The sequence below is a fragment of the Stenella coeruleoalba genome, assembly GCF_951394435.1.
Source record: "Stenella coeruleoalba genome assembly, chromosome: 9".
In the NCBI taxonomy this organism is placed as follows: Eukaryota; Metazoa; Chordata; class Mammalia; order Artiodactyla; family Delphinidae; genus Stenella; species Stenella coeruleoalba.
The window spans coordinates 59,900,682-59,918,145 of NC_137155.1; the positions used below are offsets into that span (position 1 = coordinate 59,900,682).

General features: G+C 45.8%; 1 protein-coding gene across 2 annotated transcripts in view; it reads left to right on the plus strand.

Moving 5' to 3' along the window:
• The window catches only part of MINDY4 (MINDY lysine 48 deubiquitinase 4), a 115,276-nt gene that overhangs the window by 583 nt on the left and 97,229 nt on the right, over window positions 1-17,464 (plus strand). For both annotated transcript variants that reach the window (XR_013829643.1, XM_079931069.1), the window contains exons 2-4: window positions 6,054-6,173; window positions 9,352-9,587; window positions 12,056-12,302. Coding sequence is in view for 1 of the 2 variants with exons in the window: in XM_079931069.1 (XP_079787195.1) it covers window positions 6,054-6,173; window positions 9,352-9,587; window positions 12,056-12,302 (603 nt within the window). In the remaining variant the exon portion in view is untranslated. The remainder of the gene's footprint in view (window positions 1-6,053; window positions 6,174-9,351; window positions 9,588-12,055; window positions 12,303-17,464) is intronic.

Below are 17,464 nucleotides of genomic sequence, written 5' to 3' on the forward strand. Positions count from 1 at the left end.
GCCGTCCTCCCGGGCGTCTCCCTCCAGGGCGCGCGAACCAGGGGCCTGGGCCCTCCCCATTTTCCTAAAGTTCACGAGGCTCTGGGAGCCCAGCAGGCCGGCCTTGCCGCCGGGCTCCATAACCAGTTCCAAGGCTTACATCCCACTAGGAAAGAACTTCCCCCCAAAGGAAATCCAAAGGGCTAAGAAAAGTTCTTGCCAGTCAAACCCTTTAGTCCTGTTCATCGGTGGGAAGTTCAATCGTTGAGGTCGTTTTGTTTTTAAGTTCTCCTAGTGTCTTGTCCCAGGAGAGTTTTCAGAGAACTCAAAAGTTGGGGAGGGGCTTCCCTGGTGGCACAGTGGTTGAGAGTCCGCCTGCCGATGCAGGGGACACGGGTTCGAGCCCCGGTCCGGGAGGATCCCGCTTGCCGCGGAGCGGCTGGGCCCGTGAGCCATGGCCGCTGAGCCTGCACATCCGGAGCCTGTGCTCCGCAACGGGAGGGGCCACAACAGTGAGAGGCCCGCGTACCGCAAAAAAAAAAAAAAAAAAAAAAGTTGGGGAGGTCCTTGGCTCCCACCTGCCCTGACAGTGGAGATGAGGGCAGGCTGGGGAAGAGGTCACTGGGGGTCACTGTGTGTGGGTGTGTAGGGAAAGCACCCACTGCCGACCCAGGCTGACCACCTGCTGTGTGTTTGGTGTCCTCCTGGTGTCATGTTGGGTGGGGACGACGGGCTCTTGTCTGGCATTAAAAGACACACATAAACAAAATAAACAGTGTTTTGAATGGGGGAAAGGGAAGGGCTTTGGAGGGAACAGTTCAAGTACCTGCTATTAATTAGCAGCTCAAGCTGGAGTACCTTACTCACTGCCTTGATTTCCTTATCTGTAAAAGAGGAATAATAAGACCTACTCGTGGCAGATCTATAATGAGGATTAATAGTAATGTACGGGCAGGTCCCAGCCACTGTATCTGGCACGCAGTTGGCATTCAACATTGTCTCCTCCCCCATCTCTGATGTGCACCTGTTTTGAAAGTGTCTTTCTTTGCTTTTTGAAAATGTATTTTTATTTAAAATGCAATGTGGCCTCACTGTACCTGCTCTGTTTTTATGGCTAATTGACCTGCCATCACCTAGTCCTGGCTGCACAGGGGATATCAGTGATACACCCTGTGAGGCTGACCACGGCCATCGTTTCTTTTAAGTCTGGGCTGCCAAGCAAAACTCTCTGAGAGTTTTCCTCATGCCTATCCTTTCTCGAGTACAAACGAAATCCAGAGACCTCACCTGATATCAAGGCTCCCCTGTAGCCTAACCTCACCTTACCAGCCCAATCTCATTTCCAGCTTCTCTCACATGCTTTCTTTTCCCTCTTCCACCCATGGCCCATCCCAAGTTCCATTTCCTTCAAGATGTCTCAGGCAGCTGCGGCTGAAATAACTGATTAATTTGCCTGTGGTTTGCTCATCGGTGCTCATGTGATGGTTTATACCTCTGCCTGTCTCATCCACTAGACAGGTCCACAGAGCTGACGCCTGAACTGGGCGGAACCTTGGCAGTCGTCTGGTTCACTTGGTCTCCTCTCCTTCCTACTTTTCATCGGGGCACACTAAAGCCCCGAGAGGAGAAAGGAGCTGCCCGCAGTCATTCAGAAAGTCATGGAGAGCCGGAACTGCAGCTCAGGTCGGCTACTTTGCTCATCACCTTCTGCTCCAGGACAGAGACTGTGTGCTCCCCTCAGGGCTTGGCACAAGGCAGGTACCGAGCAGTTCTAACCAAGAGCGTGCCCAGCGTGGTGCAAGGTACTTTCTAGATGCCTGTTTATTCTCTCAAATCCTCATAACAGTCCTGAAAGAGGTAGAATTATTCCCTTTCACGAAAGACTATGATCAGACTGGCAGGCGAAGAAACTTGCCCAGGGTGAGCAGGTCAGATCATGTCACTCCTCTGTCCAAAACCCTCCATGCGCTTCCTTTTGCAATTAGAATAAAAGCCCAGGGAAGGCCTCACCAGGGCCTACCAGGCTCCCCATGACGGGGCTGCCGGCTCCGCCTCGAACCTCACCTTCCACTACTCCTCCTCTACCCTCTAACCTACTTTGTACCTAGCTACACTGGCCTCCTCCAAGCGTGATCCCCCTGCAGGGAGAATCATGACAGTCTCCTGGCAATGGCAGGGTTCACCAAGGTGACTCTTCTGGTGCCCTAGCCTTCCAGGCCTCCCTCCTCTCGTGCCCCAGCCTCCCTCTCCTGCAGGGACCTGTCCCACCTGACCTTTGACACTCCTTCCAGGTGGTCATGCCCTAGGCTTGTTTCCATCATCTCAGTTCCAAGCATCCCATCGTCCCTCACTTCCAGCTCACCCCCATGAGCAGCCCGATATAAACTATTCTTCGGCCTCACTGCCATCTCCATTCCACTGTTCCTGCCAACTTTTCACCATTCCTCAGCCCTCTGTGACCTCTCCTCACGTCTTACCCGCCCATCATTGTAATCACGCCCTCAACACCACGCTCAACTCCTTTGCCTGTCTCTCTCTTCGTTATACTCCTCTGATGTTAAAAATTCAGCTTGGCCTACTCTGTGCCTGCACTGCAGAGCTGAATGGGGCTGGGGGAAAACACACCACCGTGTTGATGGTTTCATGCCAATTCATGGTCACTCACCCCTGTGGTGCCTCAGGGATGCCCGCCCCTCTGCTTATACCTCTCCAGCCTGTTCACTGTCTCAAATCTTGGCCGACCATTTCACACACCTATCTCCTCAAGTTCCAAAGCCCCCTCCCCCTCTAATTTCACTGAGAAAATAGAAGCAGCCTTGAGAAAACTCCAGCACGCCCTACCACCACGGTAACTAACCTTCCTGGGCCTGAACTATTCGCCCCACCCTGCCTCCTGTTCTTAGGAATGAATTCTCCATCTTCCTGGGTAAGGCCAACCCCTCCCTGTGTGCCTGTCCCCTCTTGTGTGTTCCAGGACACTGGTGCAGTTATCATCATCTCTCTGTATTGTATCATACATTTTGCTTTCTCTACTGGGTTAGTCTTATCAACATGTATATGTGCTCCTACCAATTCCATCTTGACCCCCAAGACCCTCCAGCTACTAGACTCTTTCTCTTTTATAGCAAAACCCATGAAAGAGCTCTGTATGTTCTGATTCTAATTCTTCTCCCTGTTTTCTCAAACCCACTTTAATCAGGCTTTTGTCCCCATCACTCCATGGAAACAACTCTTGTCAAGTTCATCAATGACTTCTGATTTTCAGTCCTTACACTTATTGATCTAACAATTGTGTTTGACTCAGTTGATTATGCCTTTCTTGGCAACTCATTCCCCTTGGCTTCTGGAGATCACCCCCTCCTGGTTTTCCTTCTATACCTTCTCAGGTTCCTGGCAAGTCCCCCCTGGCTTCCTGAGCTGTGCATGCTTGTGGGCTTAAAGACTGAGTCTCTGGCCCTCTTCTCTTCTCCATTCATTTCCCAGCCACTTCCACCACTGTTGTGGGTTCCAATACCATCGATATGCTGACAGTTTCCAAATGTCTATCTCTATCCAAGACCTCTCCTTGAACTCTTACATTCTTTCCAACTGCCTATGTTACATTTCCACTTGGATATCCAATAAACATCTCAACTTAACACGTTCAAAACTCAATTCCTGATTCCTTCACCTCCTGCAATTTTTCCTACTTCAGTAAGTAGCATCACTAACTGTCTGGTTGCTTGGACCAAAACCTTTGGGACCATTCCTGGCTTTTTTTCCTTTTTGTGCCCCCTGCATGCTGTCCATCAGTAAATCTGTAGGCTTTCCCATCAGAGCACTTAAAGAATGTAGCTGCTTATTCCCACTTCTGCTATAACCACCCTGGTCCAGGTTACCTCCATCTTTCATGTGAGCTGTTCAATAGCCTTCTAATCTGAATATGTAATCCCCTATCTCATACAGTCTGTTCTCAACCTAGCAGCCAAGTGATCCTTTGCAAATATAAGTTAGTCCAGGATGCTCCTTTTTTCAAATCCTCCAGGAGCCTTTCCATTTTACAAAAGCCGACAAGGCCTTTCCTTAGCAAGCTCTGGGCAACCTCTCTGACCTCATTTCCTGACACTTTTCCCTAGTCACATGGCTCTAGCTGTACTGGCCTCCTTGTAGCTGCCACAGGGCCTTTGCCCTTGTCGAACACTACCCACAAGTGTCTGCACAATCTGCTCCCTTAGTTCCCTCATGTCTCGACTCTAATGTCAATCATGAAGCTTTTCCTGATCACCTTTTATAAAGCAGCAACCCTTCCCTGCACCCCCTCCTGGCCCTCTGTGTTTCCTGACTCTGCTGTATTTTTTTTCCCATAGGGTATTCTATTTGTTGTCTTTTTCCTGATAGTAGGTGAGCTCTATGAGGGCCAGGACTTTGGTCTGTTCACTCCTCTGCCTCTAGCAGATGAACGAGTGGACTAATGGTTTGTTCCTTTCATTTCACAGATGGGGAAACTTGAAGACAGGAGTGAGCACATGGATGAGGCTCAATAACTAGCTGGCTATTTAAAATAGTGTCTCCTCTCTCTCTGTTTTCTCTGTCTTCATAATAGAGCATATTAGCAGCTGGTGTACCGTACATTTACCCCTTTGTTTGTGGTTTGCTTCCCTAACAGAATGTCAGTTCCATGAGGGCAGGACTTGGTCATAATCCATCTATATTTCCTGCATCTAGAACAGAGCCTGGCACAGAGTAGGTGCACGACAAGTGTTTGCTGAATGAATGATGGGACCGATGACTGGCTGATTTCTGAGGGCATCCTTGTCCACTGCTCCAGTGGTTTTCAAATGCCAGTTTGCACCACAACCCCAGGGAATTTGTTAAGTGTGCCAAGACTTGCTGATCTGAACTGCTGACAAACATCAAGAGTTACCCAGAAGAGAGGGACCCTCGTTATACAGGTTTCCACATCACTTGGGTGGGAAGGCCATGGTTAAGCCCCCATGAAATGCAGGTGCCTCTTGAGTCCCACCTCTCCTTCCGGCTGACTCTCCTTAATGGACCCAGGCATGTCCCCACCTTTTCCCCAACATTTCTTTCTGTTCCCCCCCCCAAGACTTCTTTTCATTCCTTTTGGTTCAAGGTTGTGTTCGTACGTCTTGTTTCACAAGGTTGTGTTCGTATGTCTTGTTTCACAAATTCTTCTTGTCCCACTTCATGGCAGGTAGCAGGTTTTGTCTTGCCTTCCCAGCACTGAGAGCCTCTGTAAAATTCTGAATACAAAGCCTAGGGGAGCCACTGAGGCCTGGCTAGCACTGGGGTCTGGATCCATCAGAAGCAAGGGCTCCCTTAATGCCAGGCTGAGCTGTGTGTGAGGCACCTCCTCATCTTCTGCCATTTGGTTATCACTGCGTTCTGGGGAGGTGGGCAGGCCACAGCTGCTGTCGTTTTCAAATGAAGAAGCCAGGCTCTTAGGGGGATTTGTGCTTCCCAAGGCCGGCCTTCTGGGAGTTCAGGGCCGGATGATGGAAAGCGGCTGCGCTGGGGCACTGCAGACGCTTACCACGTGCTTCCTGTGAGTCTGGGTCCTCGCATCACCGCCTCGCAGCCTGGGATGGTCAGAACTCCCGCTCTGTGAGTCCACTGTGTTATGTTGGACAAATCGACCCTGGTGCCCCATCTGAAAGAAGAAGGAAATGAATACTGGCCTTTTGTTTATGCTTTTCCTTTTGTTTATTTTTAATGCTTCATATCCTGTGGCCCCCAATCTAGGCCAAACCCAGGGCTCCAGAGCCAGCCTCGGGCCAGACAGTTGCTACCCGGATTTCACTTTCCTTTTCTATAAAACGCGTTGACAACTTCAGCCTGAGCCCAGCCCGCAGGGTGGCTGTAAGATTCGGAATAATAATTGTGAAGATGATATCAAGTGTAAAGTTTATATCAAAATAAATGCTTAAGTCAGTTTTTGGTCCTCCCAGTATCCTGAGAGGAAGGCAGGAGAAGATGATCGAAAAGAACATTAACAGTCTTGTTTATCCTCTGCGTCAGAGCTCGGAAGGTTTTGATTTAAAATGGTAAAGAGTGACTCAGAGTTCTTCCCTCAGGGCTTAAAGAAGACGTGTGTGACCATGGACCAGGAACGCCCACGCTCTGATCTCAGCATAAGCAGCAGAAGCCATCTCCGGAACGTTTTGCATCTTGAAGTTCTCTACAAGGAGAACAGGGTACGTGCTTTCAACGTGTGGTACGGAGTTCTGGAACGGAATGTGGCGACGTCAAAAGCACTCATGAGCCCTGCCAGGTCATCCGAGACCAGTGGCCGGAGGCTTGCCGTACATGCGGTCAGGGAGAAACAGACCAGGCTGAGCGCGGACGAATCCCAACTGTGTGTGTGGGGTTTCCAGCCTGAGTCGGCAGCACCCAACTGGCCTCGCCGCGCGTGCGCAGCTCTGGGGCGCATTTTGAACCCGAGCCTGCAACAGTTATTCCCGGTGCTCCCTCCTCCCTGCCATGAGGCTATTTTTAGTAAGACTGTACTTAAAAATATAGCATTCAGTTATGCTAAAAATTTCCGTTTTCTGCCTGCATATGGTTTTCCTTCTGCAGTTCTGAGTAACACCTTTTTCTTAAGGTCACTGTGACGTTTAATTCAGGCAGATGCAGGGTTTGGGTTCAGCTAACCCGGGTGCGTTGGAGTTGAGGTAGCAAATGGAACAGGCACCTCGGGGTGCTTCCCTGATCCCTCAGCCTCGATGCCCCCACTTTCTGTTACAGGCCTTCAGGGTACCCCTTATTTTTCCTTCGTTGTGCTTCTTATGTTTATAATAGAATATTTGTGTGGTGGTTTAATTACAATCTGCCTTCCGCACTACCTTGGACGCTGCAGGATGCATTGTATCCCCATACTTGACATGGGACTGATGACCTAGTAAATAGTCAGTGTGTATTTATGAATGAATGAGCGAGTGAATGAATATACAGGAACGAAGGAATGAAGCTACCGTTCTGAATTAATTGGTCTTTCTGTAAGAAGAGAGAACGTTATAATTTGATTCAAGAATGGGCTCTCCAGCAGATGCCTTGTGGGAGGGCATAGTGTCAGAGGTGGAAAGAACTTCGTGATCGTGTCGTTCAGCATTTATCACAAGTGGCAGCCAGGTGAAGTCCTACCAGAGGCCCGGTAAAGACCTTCATCCTCTGGGTCCTGCGGTGACACTCGGGCCCCTCCATCCCCTGTAGACAGAAGACTGTTGCCCCAGGCAGCAGACACTCAGCAATCCTCCTCTAGCTGTCTTTGAAGGCAGGAGAGTAGACTGTACATTTTAGAAAGATTTTCCACAGAGAGTGAGACAGCTACGCAGAAAATTCAATTAACCATTGCTGCACAGTGGAATTTTTATATAAATACATCTTTACCTAATTTCCCAGAAGGATCTTTGCCATTCAAGTTACTTTTATTTCTTCACTGTGGTGTAGTCTCCCTAAGGTAACTATTATCTAAGATACTTAAGATATTTTCATTAGATCTTGATAGGTGCCCTGATAATTTGACTTATACAGTAGTTATTAGCTGTTACACAATGAATTGGAGCTTATATTTTACAGGAAAATATACTCATTCATCTGTCTATGGCATTATAATTTTGACATTCACTCAGCACAAAGCTAGAGTGATTCTGGGAAAGCCCTGCCAATTTAATGTTAATTCCAGTAACTTGTTTTTCCCTATTAAGTGTGCAGTAGATAAAACGCCTGTGTAAAATCGAGGTTTTGAAAAATGGTATCTAGATTCATATAAAGGCTGTATCTATTATGAGCAAAGTGATGTGAAAGGCCACAAAGTACAGTTCAGGTAGTCAGGGCCCTAAATCTCTCGTATTGAAAGAAGAACAAGAAGGTTGAAATAATTATTTTAACATCCCCCCCACCGCCCCGCAACTCTCTTCCTTGTAAGTTTCATCTAGACTTAGGCAAAATAGCTTTTTGGGTCCCATTCTAAAAAAAATAAAACTGTCCCCTGATTTTGACTGCCTGATAATTCTGTTGAGTTTGATCATAACCCTGTGGGTCTTGGTCCCAGAGTTCTGCTGTGTAGGTCAAGGGAATAGAAAGGGGGAAAGACTGGATACACCCGACGGTTCCCTCTGTGCCAGGCTCTTTATCAGGCGCTTTACCACTCTGACTGCAAACTCACCACATGCCCCATGCCTGGTCGCAGTTCCAAAGGGCCTGGGTGTTACTGGGCAGGTGGGTTGCGGACTGACACATGGTCTAGCCCCTGAGGCCAGCCTGTGGATTGCTGCTTGGAAAACTGTGTCTGTAGAAATTACTCAGGAGACTTTCTAAAAGAAATCAAGGTTCTAATCTTGGTGATTCTGGCTTAGTAAGACTCAGCGGGGCCTGAGAATCTGTCTTTTAAAAAAACCTCCAAAGATAATATTTAGTGCTGTCAGGGTAGGGAAATACTGATACCACTTATTTCCAAAACCTACTACTAAAGAGTTTCATTTTGGACTTCCCTGGTGACATAGTGGTTAAGAATCCGCCTGCTAATGCAGGGGACACGGGTTCGAGCCCTGGTCCGGGAAGATTCCACGTGCTGCGGAGCAAGTAAGCCCGTGCACCACAACTACTGAGTCTGTGCTCTAGAGCCTGCGATCCACAACTACTGAGCCCGTGTGCCTAGAGCCCGTGCTCTGCAACAAGAAAAGCCACTGCAATGAGAAGCCCGCGCACCACAACAAAGAGTAACCCCCGCTCACCGCGACTAGAGAAAGTCTGCGTGCAGCAATGAAGACCCAATGCAGCCAAAAATAAATAAATAAATAAATTTATTAAAAAAAAAGTTTCATTTTATCTTTTTTAAAGATTGGGGTGTAAACTGAGTCAATCCTGACTGCATCTCTATGCTCTTGCGCTAACTTTCTGCAGCGTTGTCTCTGTAATTCCTTATGCCCAGTGTTAAATGTAGAGTACATAAGCTAAGAAGTCATTCAGGTCCCAGATGTTTATAAAGTTGTAGCGTTAGCGATCATAAAGACTTAATTTTTTTTTTTAATAAAAGGATATATATTTTATAAAGTTATTCCCAGGAGAAAAAAACAAGAGGAAATTTGCTCAGATATTCTTCTGTTCATATCACATTTTGTTACACTTGTTCATTGGCTCTCCTGACTCATGCATTGGATGCTGGTTCTTTTAAGGTACTGATTTTTGTCTTCATCTGTGTTGCTACCTAACACAGTACCTGACATATAATAAGCAGTCAGTGAATGTTTGCTGAGAGAATGTATGGATGAGTAAGAAACTGATAAACTATGTCAAAGAATTGTGATGGCTGTCTTTCCCACCTTTCCCCAAAGCTGTACATAAAATTAATGATTTCTTTTCTTCTGATGATAGGCAAAGGGAAATCCTCTAAAAACAAACCTTGAACTCATCACCAGATATTTTCTGGATCACTTTGGAAATACTGGTAACAATTTTACTCAAGAAACACCAATCCCTGCACTCTCAATACCAAAGAAAAGTAACAAATTACCATTGAGATGCTCAGAGACCACGCTGGTAAATATATATGACCTTGCAAGTGAAGATGCGAGTTGGAGAACATCATTGTCAGAAACAAGCAAAGCCAGGTACCTCTTCTCATTTATACTGTGGATTAGTTTCTTATTTCTGCTATAACAAATTACTGTAAACTCAGTGGCTGTAATAGGGTTCTCCAGAGAAACAAAACCAAAAGGAACCAATAGGGTATAAATGTGTATATGTATAAATATATATGTGCATAAATATATATTTAAATAAAGAGATTTATTTTAAGGAATTGGTCCATGTGGTTGTAGGGCTGGCGAGTCTGAGATCTGTAGAGCAGACTGGCATGTTGGAAGCTCAGGCAGGATTTCTGTGTTACAGTCTTGAGGGAGAATTACTTCTTTGGGAAACCTTTGTTTTTGCTCTTAAGATCTTCAACTGATTGAATGAGGCCCACCTGTATTATCTAGGGTGATGTCCTTTACTTAAAGTCAACTGATTGTAGATATTAATCACAATATGTTAATTAATCACAATATAAAAAATATCTTCACGGCAACATCTAGACTAGTGTTTGACCAAACAACTGGGCACCATAGCCTAGCCAAGCTGACATACAAAATCTAACCATCATGGTGTCCTAAAGCAACACCAATTTATTTATTTTACAGTTCTGAGGTCAGAAGTCCAAAATTGGTCTCACTGGGCTAATGGCAAGGTGTCAGTAGGGCTGGTTCTTTCCAGAGGCTTTGAGGGGAGAACCTGTTTCCTTTCATTCTTCAAGTTCTAGAGGCTGCCTGTATTCCTGGGCTTGTGGCTGCTTCCTCCATCTTCAAATCACATCACTACAACCCCTGCTTCTGTGTCACATCTCCTACTACTGACTCTCATCCTCCTGTCTCCCTCTAATAAGGACCCCTGTGATTGCATTGGGCCCACACAGTCAGTCTAGGATAATGTACCCATCTCAAGATTCTTAACGTAATCATGTCTGCAAAGTCCCTTTCTTTTACCATGTAAAGTAACATATTCACAGGTTCCAGGGACTAGGTTGTGACCATCTTCAGGAGGCCATCACTCAGCCTCCCATCCTCTGCATTTTCAGCATCCCTGTCATGGAGCACTGTTCTTTTCCTCTGGAAGCCATGGGAATGGACCACTTTGTGATGGAGGATACTTATGATTCAAAATGTTTAATTTAAATTCCATGATTCATAAGGTTCGGGGGCTTCCTTTGTTAGCATTTTCTTAAAAACAGGAGTAGAGAATTCTAAAAGGCCACTAAACACTGGAGCGATGGAGAAATCTGGAAAATAAGTCCTTTTGGAACTCGGGAAGAAAATGAACTGGCATTCTTGATTGTACCTCTATTATTTGGAAAACAGTTATTTTTTTTCTTCCAGTTTTATTGGTATAGAATTGACATACAGCACTGTATAAGTTTAAGTTGTAGAACAGAATGATTTGACTTATATATGCCATGAAATGATAACTACAGTAAGTTTAGTGAACATCTATCATCTCATATAGATATAAAAGAAAAGAAAAAGAAAAAAGTATTTTCCCTTGTGATGAGAACCCTTAGGATTTCATCTCCCTTTTTTTTTTTTTTTTTTGTGGCACGCGGGCCTCTCACTGCTGTGGCCTCTCCCGTTGCGGAGCACAGGTTCCGGACGCGCAGGCTCAGCGGCCACGGCTCACGGGCCCAGCCGCTCCACGGCATGTGGGATCTTCCTGGACTGGGGCACGAACCCGTGTCCCCTGCATCGGCAGGCAGACTCTCAACCACTGCGCCACCAAGGAAGCCCTCTTTCTCATTCTTGTTCTTCCTCACTCCTTGCTTTTGCTCTCAGTCTCTTACCCTCTTTTGTTCTCTCTCCCTCTCTTACACACACACACACACACACACACACACACACACACACACACACATACACACACACACAAACACACAAACACACACAAACACACACACACACCCTCGTTCTTCAACACCAAGCAACCCAAGAAAAGAAGCCGTTGGCATGCCTAACTTTACTAAACCTTAACTGGCAACGCCAGGTTTTCCAAAGGTCTCTGTCCACCACCCTCAGTGGTGTGCAGTAACTGGGCTCCACTCCTCTTATGACTACACCATCGTCCCCCTTATCCATGGGGGATACATTCCAAGATCCCCAGTGCATGCCTGGAACCGTGGATAGTACCAAACCCTGTATATACCATAACGGGAGGGGGGAACTGTTGTATTGAAGGGCTACAGTTTTCCTTAATCACTGGGGTCTGGGAGAAACAAGGATGCTCTTCGTACTGAGGATTGAAGGGATCCTATCATCGGTCATCGACTCTGATTCGGTTTCTTGTTTCAGGTCTCACTTTGTCGGCCAGACTTGCCCTGATACAGAAGTATTTTCTTTCCCTTGCCTTTATTGATAAAGCACAGTCTGGTTAGAAATCATCACAGATTTGTGAATGGGCTTGCTATGGGGACCTGTGGAATGTGGAATTTATCATCATTGCTAGTGATTCCTTTTGGGGAAGCTGTTTTAATGGAAATATCCCTTTTTCGCAGACACGACCATCTTAACGGGGATGTACTTGGGAATTTTGCATCATCCAAAAGGGCCTCCCACAAAAGTAAGCCCTTGCAGACTGTCCCAGGTGAAAGCCCTCCTGTGGCTCCTGCTTGGGAGAAGACGGACAAGCTTCAGTCATCAGAGCCTTCCTTGGACCCGAAGAGGATGGGAGAGAAGATCAGGCCGAAGTCTGGCCTCATTGTCCGAGGCATGATGGCCGGGCCCATCGCCAGCTCCCCACAGGTGGGCTTGGTGCTCTTACTATTATTATGAGCATGGAAAGTGAGGACCGGGCAGGGCTTAAGGGGCTGCCTGGGTTTATCTGGGGGTACCCCACGAGACAGCTCAAGAAGGGAGGATCTGCATGGTAGACGGCAAGAACACTGGCCTCTTTTTCCTGCCTGGCTCTACTGTCAGCGCTCTGGGGCCACGGGTAGGCCTCATCACCTCCCCTGCCTTCGGTTTAACTATCTGGTCAACCAGGTGGTTACCAGGTGGATTCTTTTGCAGGGTGAGAACATATCTACCCAGCTTTATCTTTGCCATTCAGGCGTGGGGGGACCCATCCCAGTCTAGAGGACATATTTTTTAAAAATTTTTTAACACATGATAGTGAAAAGGGAAAAAGAAATCCCAATCCTTATAGCTTTGTTTTGTTTTAAAAAAATTCTAAAAACTTAACACCGTTGTTTTACAGTCTCCCTTAAGGAGGGGCTGTGGTAGGGTCCCATCAGGTGGGAGACTAAACCAAAGGAGAGAATGAATGTAAAAGGGGTTTGTAAAACAGAAGAGAAACAGAAAAACAAAGGAAGGTCAAATGCCGAACTCAAAGTAGAGGATCAGTCAAATCAGGGAGCCTAAGCCAACCAAAAATAGGTCATCTGTGTCCACGCTGGTCACCTCCACCCTCACGTGTGGGTGTGGCTGCACATGCCAGCACTGCTCTCCCAGTTCATCTGGAATCAGGGCAGCAAGCAGTGGACCTTCTCCCTGCCTCAGCCCACGTCCTGTGAGATTTTCGGACAAGGTCTTTGTTCCTCTTGGCCATAGTCTCGTTTGTTAGACCAGGTGTCTAAGATCCCTTCGAGATCTGGAATTTCATGGCTCAGTGATGGTCGTGCAGTTGGGAAAGGGAAAAGTATTTTAATAGTCTTTTCAGAAAGCTAGGCGTATTTTTTAATATTACACCGAACCTAGACAAGTTGTTTCTTTTTTTTTAATCCAGTTCACAAGGCTGGCTGTTCGCTCAAAAACAACCTGCTTTGGGTCTAGATCAAGTATAGTTATCTGTCATTGTTCTGTTGATTAAAAACATGCACAACCTAAAAGTTGAGAATTACGTTTTATTTGACGGACTTGCTGAGGACTTAAACCTGGAAGACAGCCTCTCAGATAACACTGAGGAACTGCTCAGAAGAGGTAAGGGAGGAGCCAGGATATACAGGAGTTTTTGCAAGAAACCAGCTAGTAGGAACATCAAAAGATTACTGTTAATTAAAGAAAAACAGGGACTTCCCTCGTGGTCCAGTGGTCAAGAGTCCAGGCTTCCACTGCAGGGGGTGTGGGTTCGATCCGTGGTTGGGGAACTAAGATCCCACATGCCGTGTGGCGTGGCCAAAAAAAAAGAAAGAAAGGAAAAAAAAGAGAAAAACAGACATCTCAAGTTAATGAAGTTAGCACTTTTCTTTGTACAGGAAGATGCAGAGTCTGAGTTCACTTAAACCATTCCTTGAATACGCACCTTATCAATGGAAAAAAATGTTGCCTGCCATTTCAGTAAACAAAGGATGCGGCGGCCATCAAGCCATCACCCTGCAGTGGCCTGATGGTGAGCCCTGAGGGAACGCAGGGTAGAAGTAGGATGCCGACCATCAGACACTGCAGCCACCACCAACCCCCGCATAGTGCACCCTGAGGAGACTCAGGATGTGAAAGCACAGGGTGCTGACCCCAGAGAGCTGAGGTGCGCATCAAAGGAATGCTTTCAGTGAGCCCTGACTTTTGCATCTTCTCATATATAGAAAAGTACTAAATTCCTTAACTTGACATATCTGGTTTTCTTTTTCTTTAATTTTTTTATACAGCAGGTTCTTATTAGTTATCTATTTTATACATATTAGTGTATATATGTCAATCCCAATCTCCCAGTACATCCCCCCCCCCCACTTTCCCCCGTTGGTGTCCATACGTTTGTTCTCTACATCTGTGTCTCTATTCTGCCCTGCAAACCGGTTCATCTGTACCATTTTTCTAGGTTCCACATATATGCGTTAATATACGATATTTGTTTTTCTCTTTCTGACTTCCTTCACTCTGTATGACAGTCTCTAGGTCCATCTGCCTCTCTACAAATGACCCAATTTCGTTCCTTTTTATGGCTGAGTAATATTCCACTGTATATATGTATCACATCTTCTTTATCCATTCGTCTGCTGATGGGCATTTAGGTTGCTTCCATGACCTGGCTGTTGTAAATAGTGCTGCAGTGAACCTTGGGGTGCGTGTGTCTTTTTGAATTATGGTTTTCTCTGGGTATATGCCCAGTAGTGGGATTGCTGGGTCATATGGTAGCTCTATTTTTAGTTTTTTGAGGAAACTCCATACTGTTCTCCATAGTGGCTGTATCAATTTACATTCCCACCAACAGTGCAAGAGGGTTGGTTCCCTTTTCTCCACACCCTCTCCAGCATTTGTTGTTTGTAGATTTTCTGATGATGCCCATGCTAACTGGTGTGAGGTGATACCTCATTGTAGTTCTGATTTGCATTTCTCTAATAATTAGTGAGGTTGAGTGGCTTTTCATGTGACTCTTGGCCATCTCTATGTCTTCTTTGGAGAAATGTCTATTTAGATCTTCTGCCCATTTTTGGATTGGGTTGTTTGTTTTTTTAACATTGAGCTGCCTGAGCTGTTTATATATTTTGGAGATTAATCCTTTGTCCGTTGATTCATTTGCAAATATTTTCTCCCGTTCTGAGGGTTTAGACAAGTTGTTTCTTAATGTGGAACCTGAAACCATCGCAATGAACTTTTTCTACATATCAGTTTCCACTGGTTTGTCTTGAACTTTGAATGACTCTTTTACCACTGCATGGTTTAGTAACATGATGCATTGGGTCATGTGGAAATTATTGGTTTACTAAGTTATATGGATCTTCTGAACGTTGACACATTTCAACATACAAAAAAAAACACATAAAAAATTGCATTTGTTGATGTCACTACTCAACTTATCAGAAAGTTTTGAGAAGCCCTCCAGTTCACAATGGCAAATACAAGTTTCCCCAGATTCTAATTTTTACCTGATGACTTGTATTTTATCACTGGCAACAGTGTATCATTTATGTTCCTTGATGTGACAGGCTCAATTTATTTTCAAGAAAATGCCTGCCAGATACTCAGTACTCAGTATTCAAATACTGAATAACCATAGTTCATCTGTCAGTTGTTCCGTGAAAAAACTAGCAAGTTTAGCTCACAACTCAGATGGCTGCGTAAGTGCTTCTCCTGGTGACAGCCTCATCCTCTGCATCCTGCAGAATGTTTGTATATACCTCCCATTTTGTCACACAGACTGTTAAAGAGATGTATAACATAGGGTCAAGATTGAACACAATTAATATTCGTTATGCTTCAGCATGGACATTCTTAAGTGAAATTAGCATTTCACTTATCTACTTTTATTGCAAGTGGTGTTAATACCTTGAGTACTGGTGAAGATTGGTGCTGCTGCCTTGATTCGTGCTAAGGGCCAGCCAACAGTTTTTCCCACCAGTGCTTTGCACCGTCAGTACAAATGTGGACACAGTGAAAAAGGCAAATCATGTTGTATTATTATTATGAAAATAATTTTGAGCTCCCTGAAAGGGTTTGGGGTTAGACCTGTAAGGTCGGTGGACTGCACTTTGGGAACTGGTGGACCAGATGAACACTAGGGTCCTGTCCTATCATGACTTTCTAATCAAGTCTGTGCGGTTCAGACCCCTTCATAACTGAGGTGTGAGGAAGATGGCTTGTACCTGCTTTACTGCTGAGAGATTGCTGCAAACTTCTCCCCAAAGGAGAAGTGATTGTTCTTGGAGGTGTTCTTTTCCCCTGGAGTATCTGAATCCCGTGAAGGACACAGAGGTAGAATTTCCCCAGGTATTCTGGAAGGTGTTCTGTGGGCCTTTGAGTACCTTGGCCATGCTTATTGGTTGCTCAAGAGAAAAGAGCAAGGTTGCCAGGTAGTGCATCATTAGGTATGGCATATGGATCAGCTCTGCGCTTTTGAAGAATGAGGAAGAGTCTGGGTTCCCTGCCCTTGGCCGGAAGTTTGGGTCTCCTTGGGAATGTTGACTAATGTTTTCCTTGTTCTGTGGCAAGGGATGCCCTGGGTGGCTTTCGGAGGAGGTTTATAGTGCCTAGTAATTTCCACCAGGCGGGAATATGGCAGAATTTGCTGTTCTTTTTCTGGCACAGGCTTTACCATTTGGCCCAGGATTATTTCTGGAAATGCTGAGAGGTCCAGAATTTTAAACCCAGGAAGAGCCCAGCAGGTGTATTTTTGTCCCCTACCCCTATTCCTCTACCTCAGATTGGTAACAACGTGAGTTCTCATTTCATTGGTTAATGATTGATAGTGAGAGAGGACATTTCTGTTGACGCCTCTGAAATTCCTTCATTTCAAAAAGTAAGCATTGCTTACTATGAATAGGTCACTGGGCTGGGAGCTCTGGGGACACCAGAGTTGAAGGAAGAATGGCCTCCATCACCTGGTCTACTGGCAGGAAGGGTTAAGGCCATATGTAAGTGGGGACGGGGGCAAAGATGCATAGCAGTAAGTAATATTTGCTGGCTGCTGTGCAGGGTTTGGCTCTGTGATGGTGCCTTACGTGGGTCTGGGTCTCTCCTTTGGTCCTCACCATGGTCTTGTGGGAGATCGGCACTGTAGGTCCCCAATCCCTCATCCAAAAGCTTTGAGCAAATGTGTTTCGGAATGTAGATTTTGTTTTTAAACTTCAGAAAGGAAATACAATGCATAAACCACATACCACAGAACGCCTGCAGTAGGGTTTGGAGTAGCACCCCATAAATAAAACATTTCTGCAGCAAAACATATGAGTATTCACACTTAAAAAGGGACCGCAATGGAATTCCCTGACGGTCCAATGGTTAGGACTCTGTGCTTTCTCTGACGAGGGCCCAGGTTCAATCCCTGGTCTGGGAACTAAGATCCCGCAAGCCACATGGCCAAAAAACCCAAAAAAAACCAACAAAAAAAAACCAAGAATGCAAGCAACCTACCTCATAAGAATGAAAAAGAATTTGCCATGGGATTCCAAAAGAAATGGTCATTTTTTAGGGGTTTTGGGATTTAGGAATTATTGATAGCAGGTTATGGACAGGTTATATTGCAGGTGGGG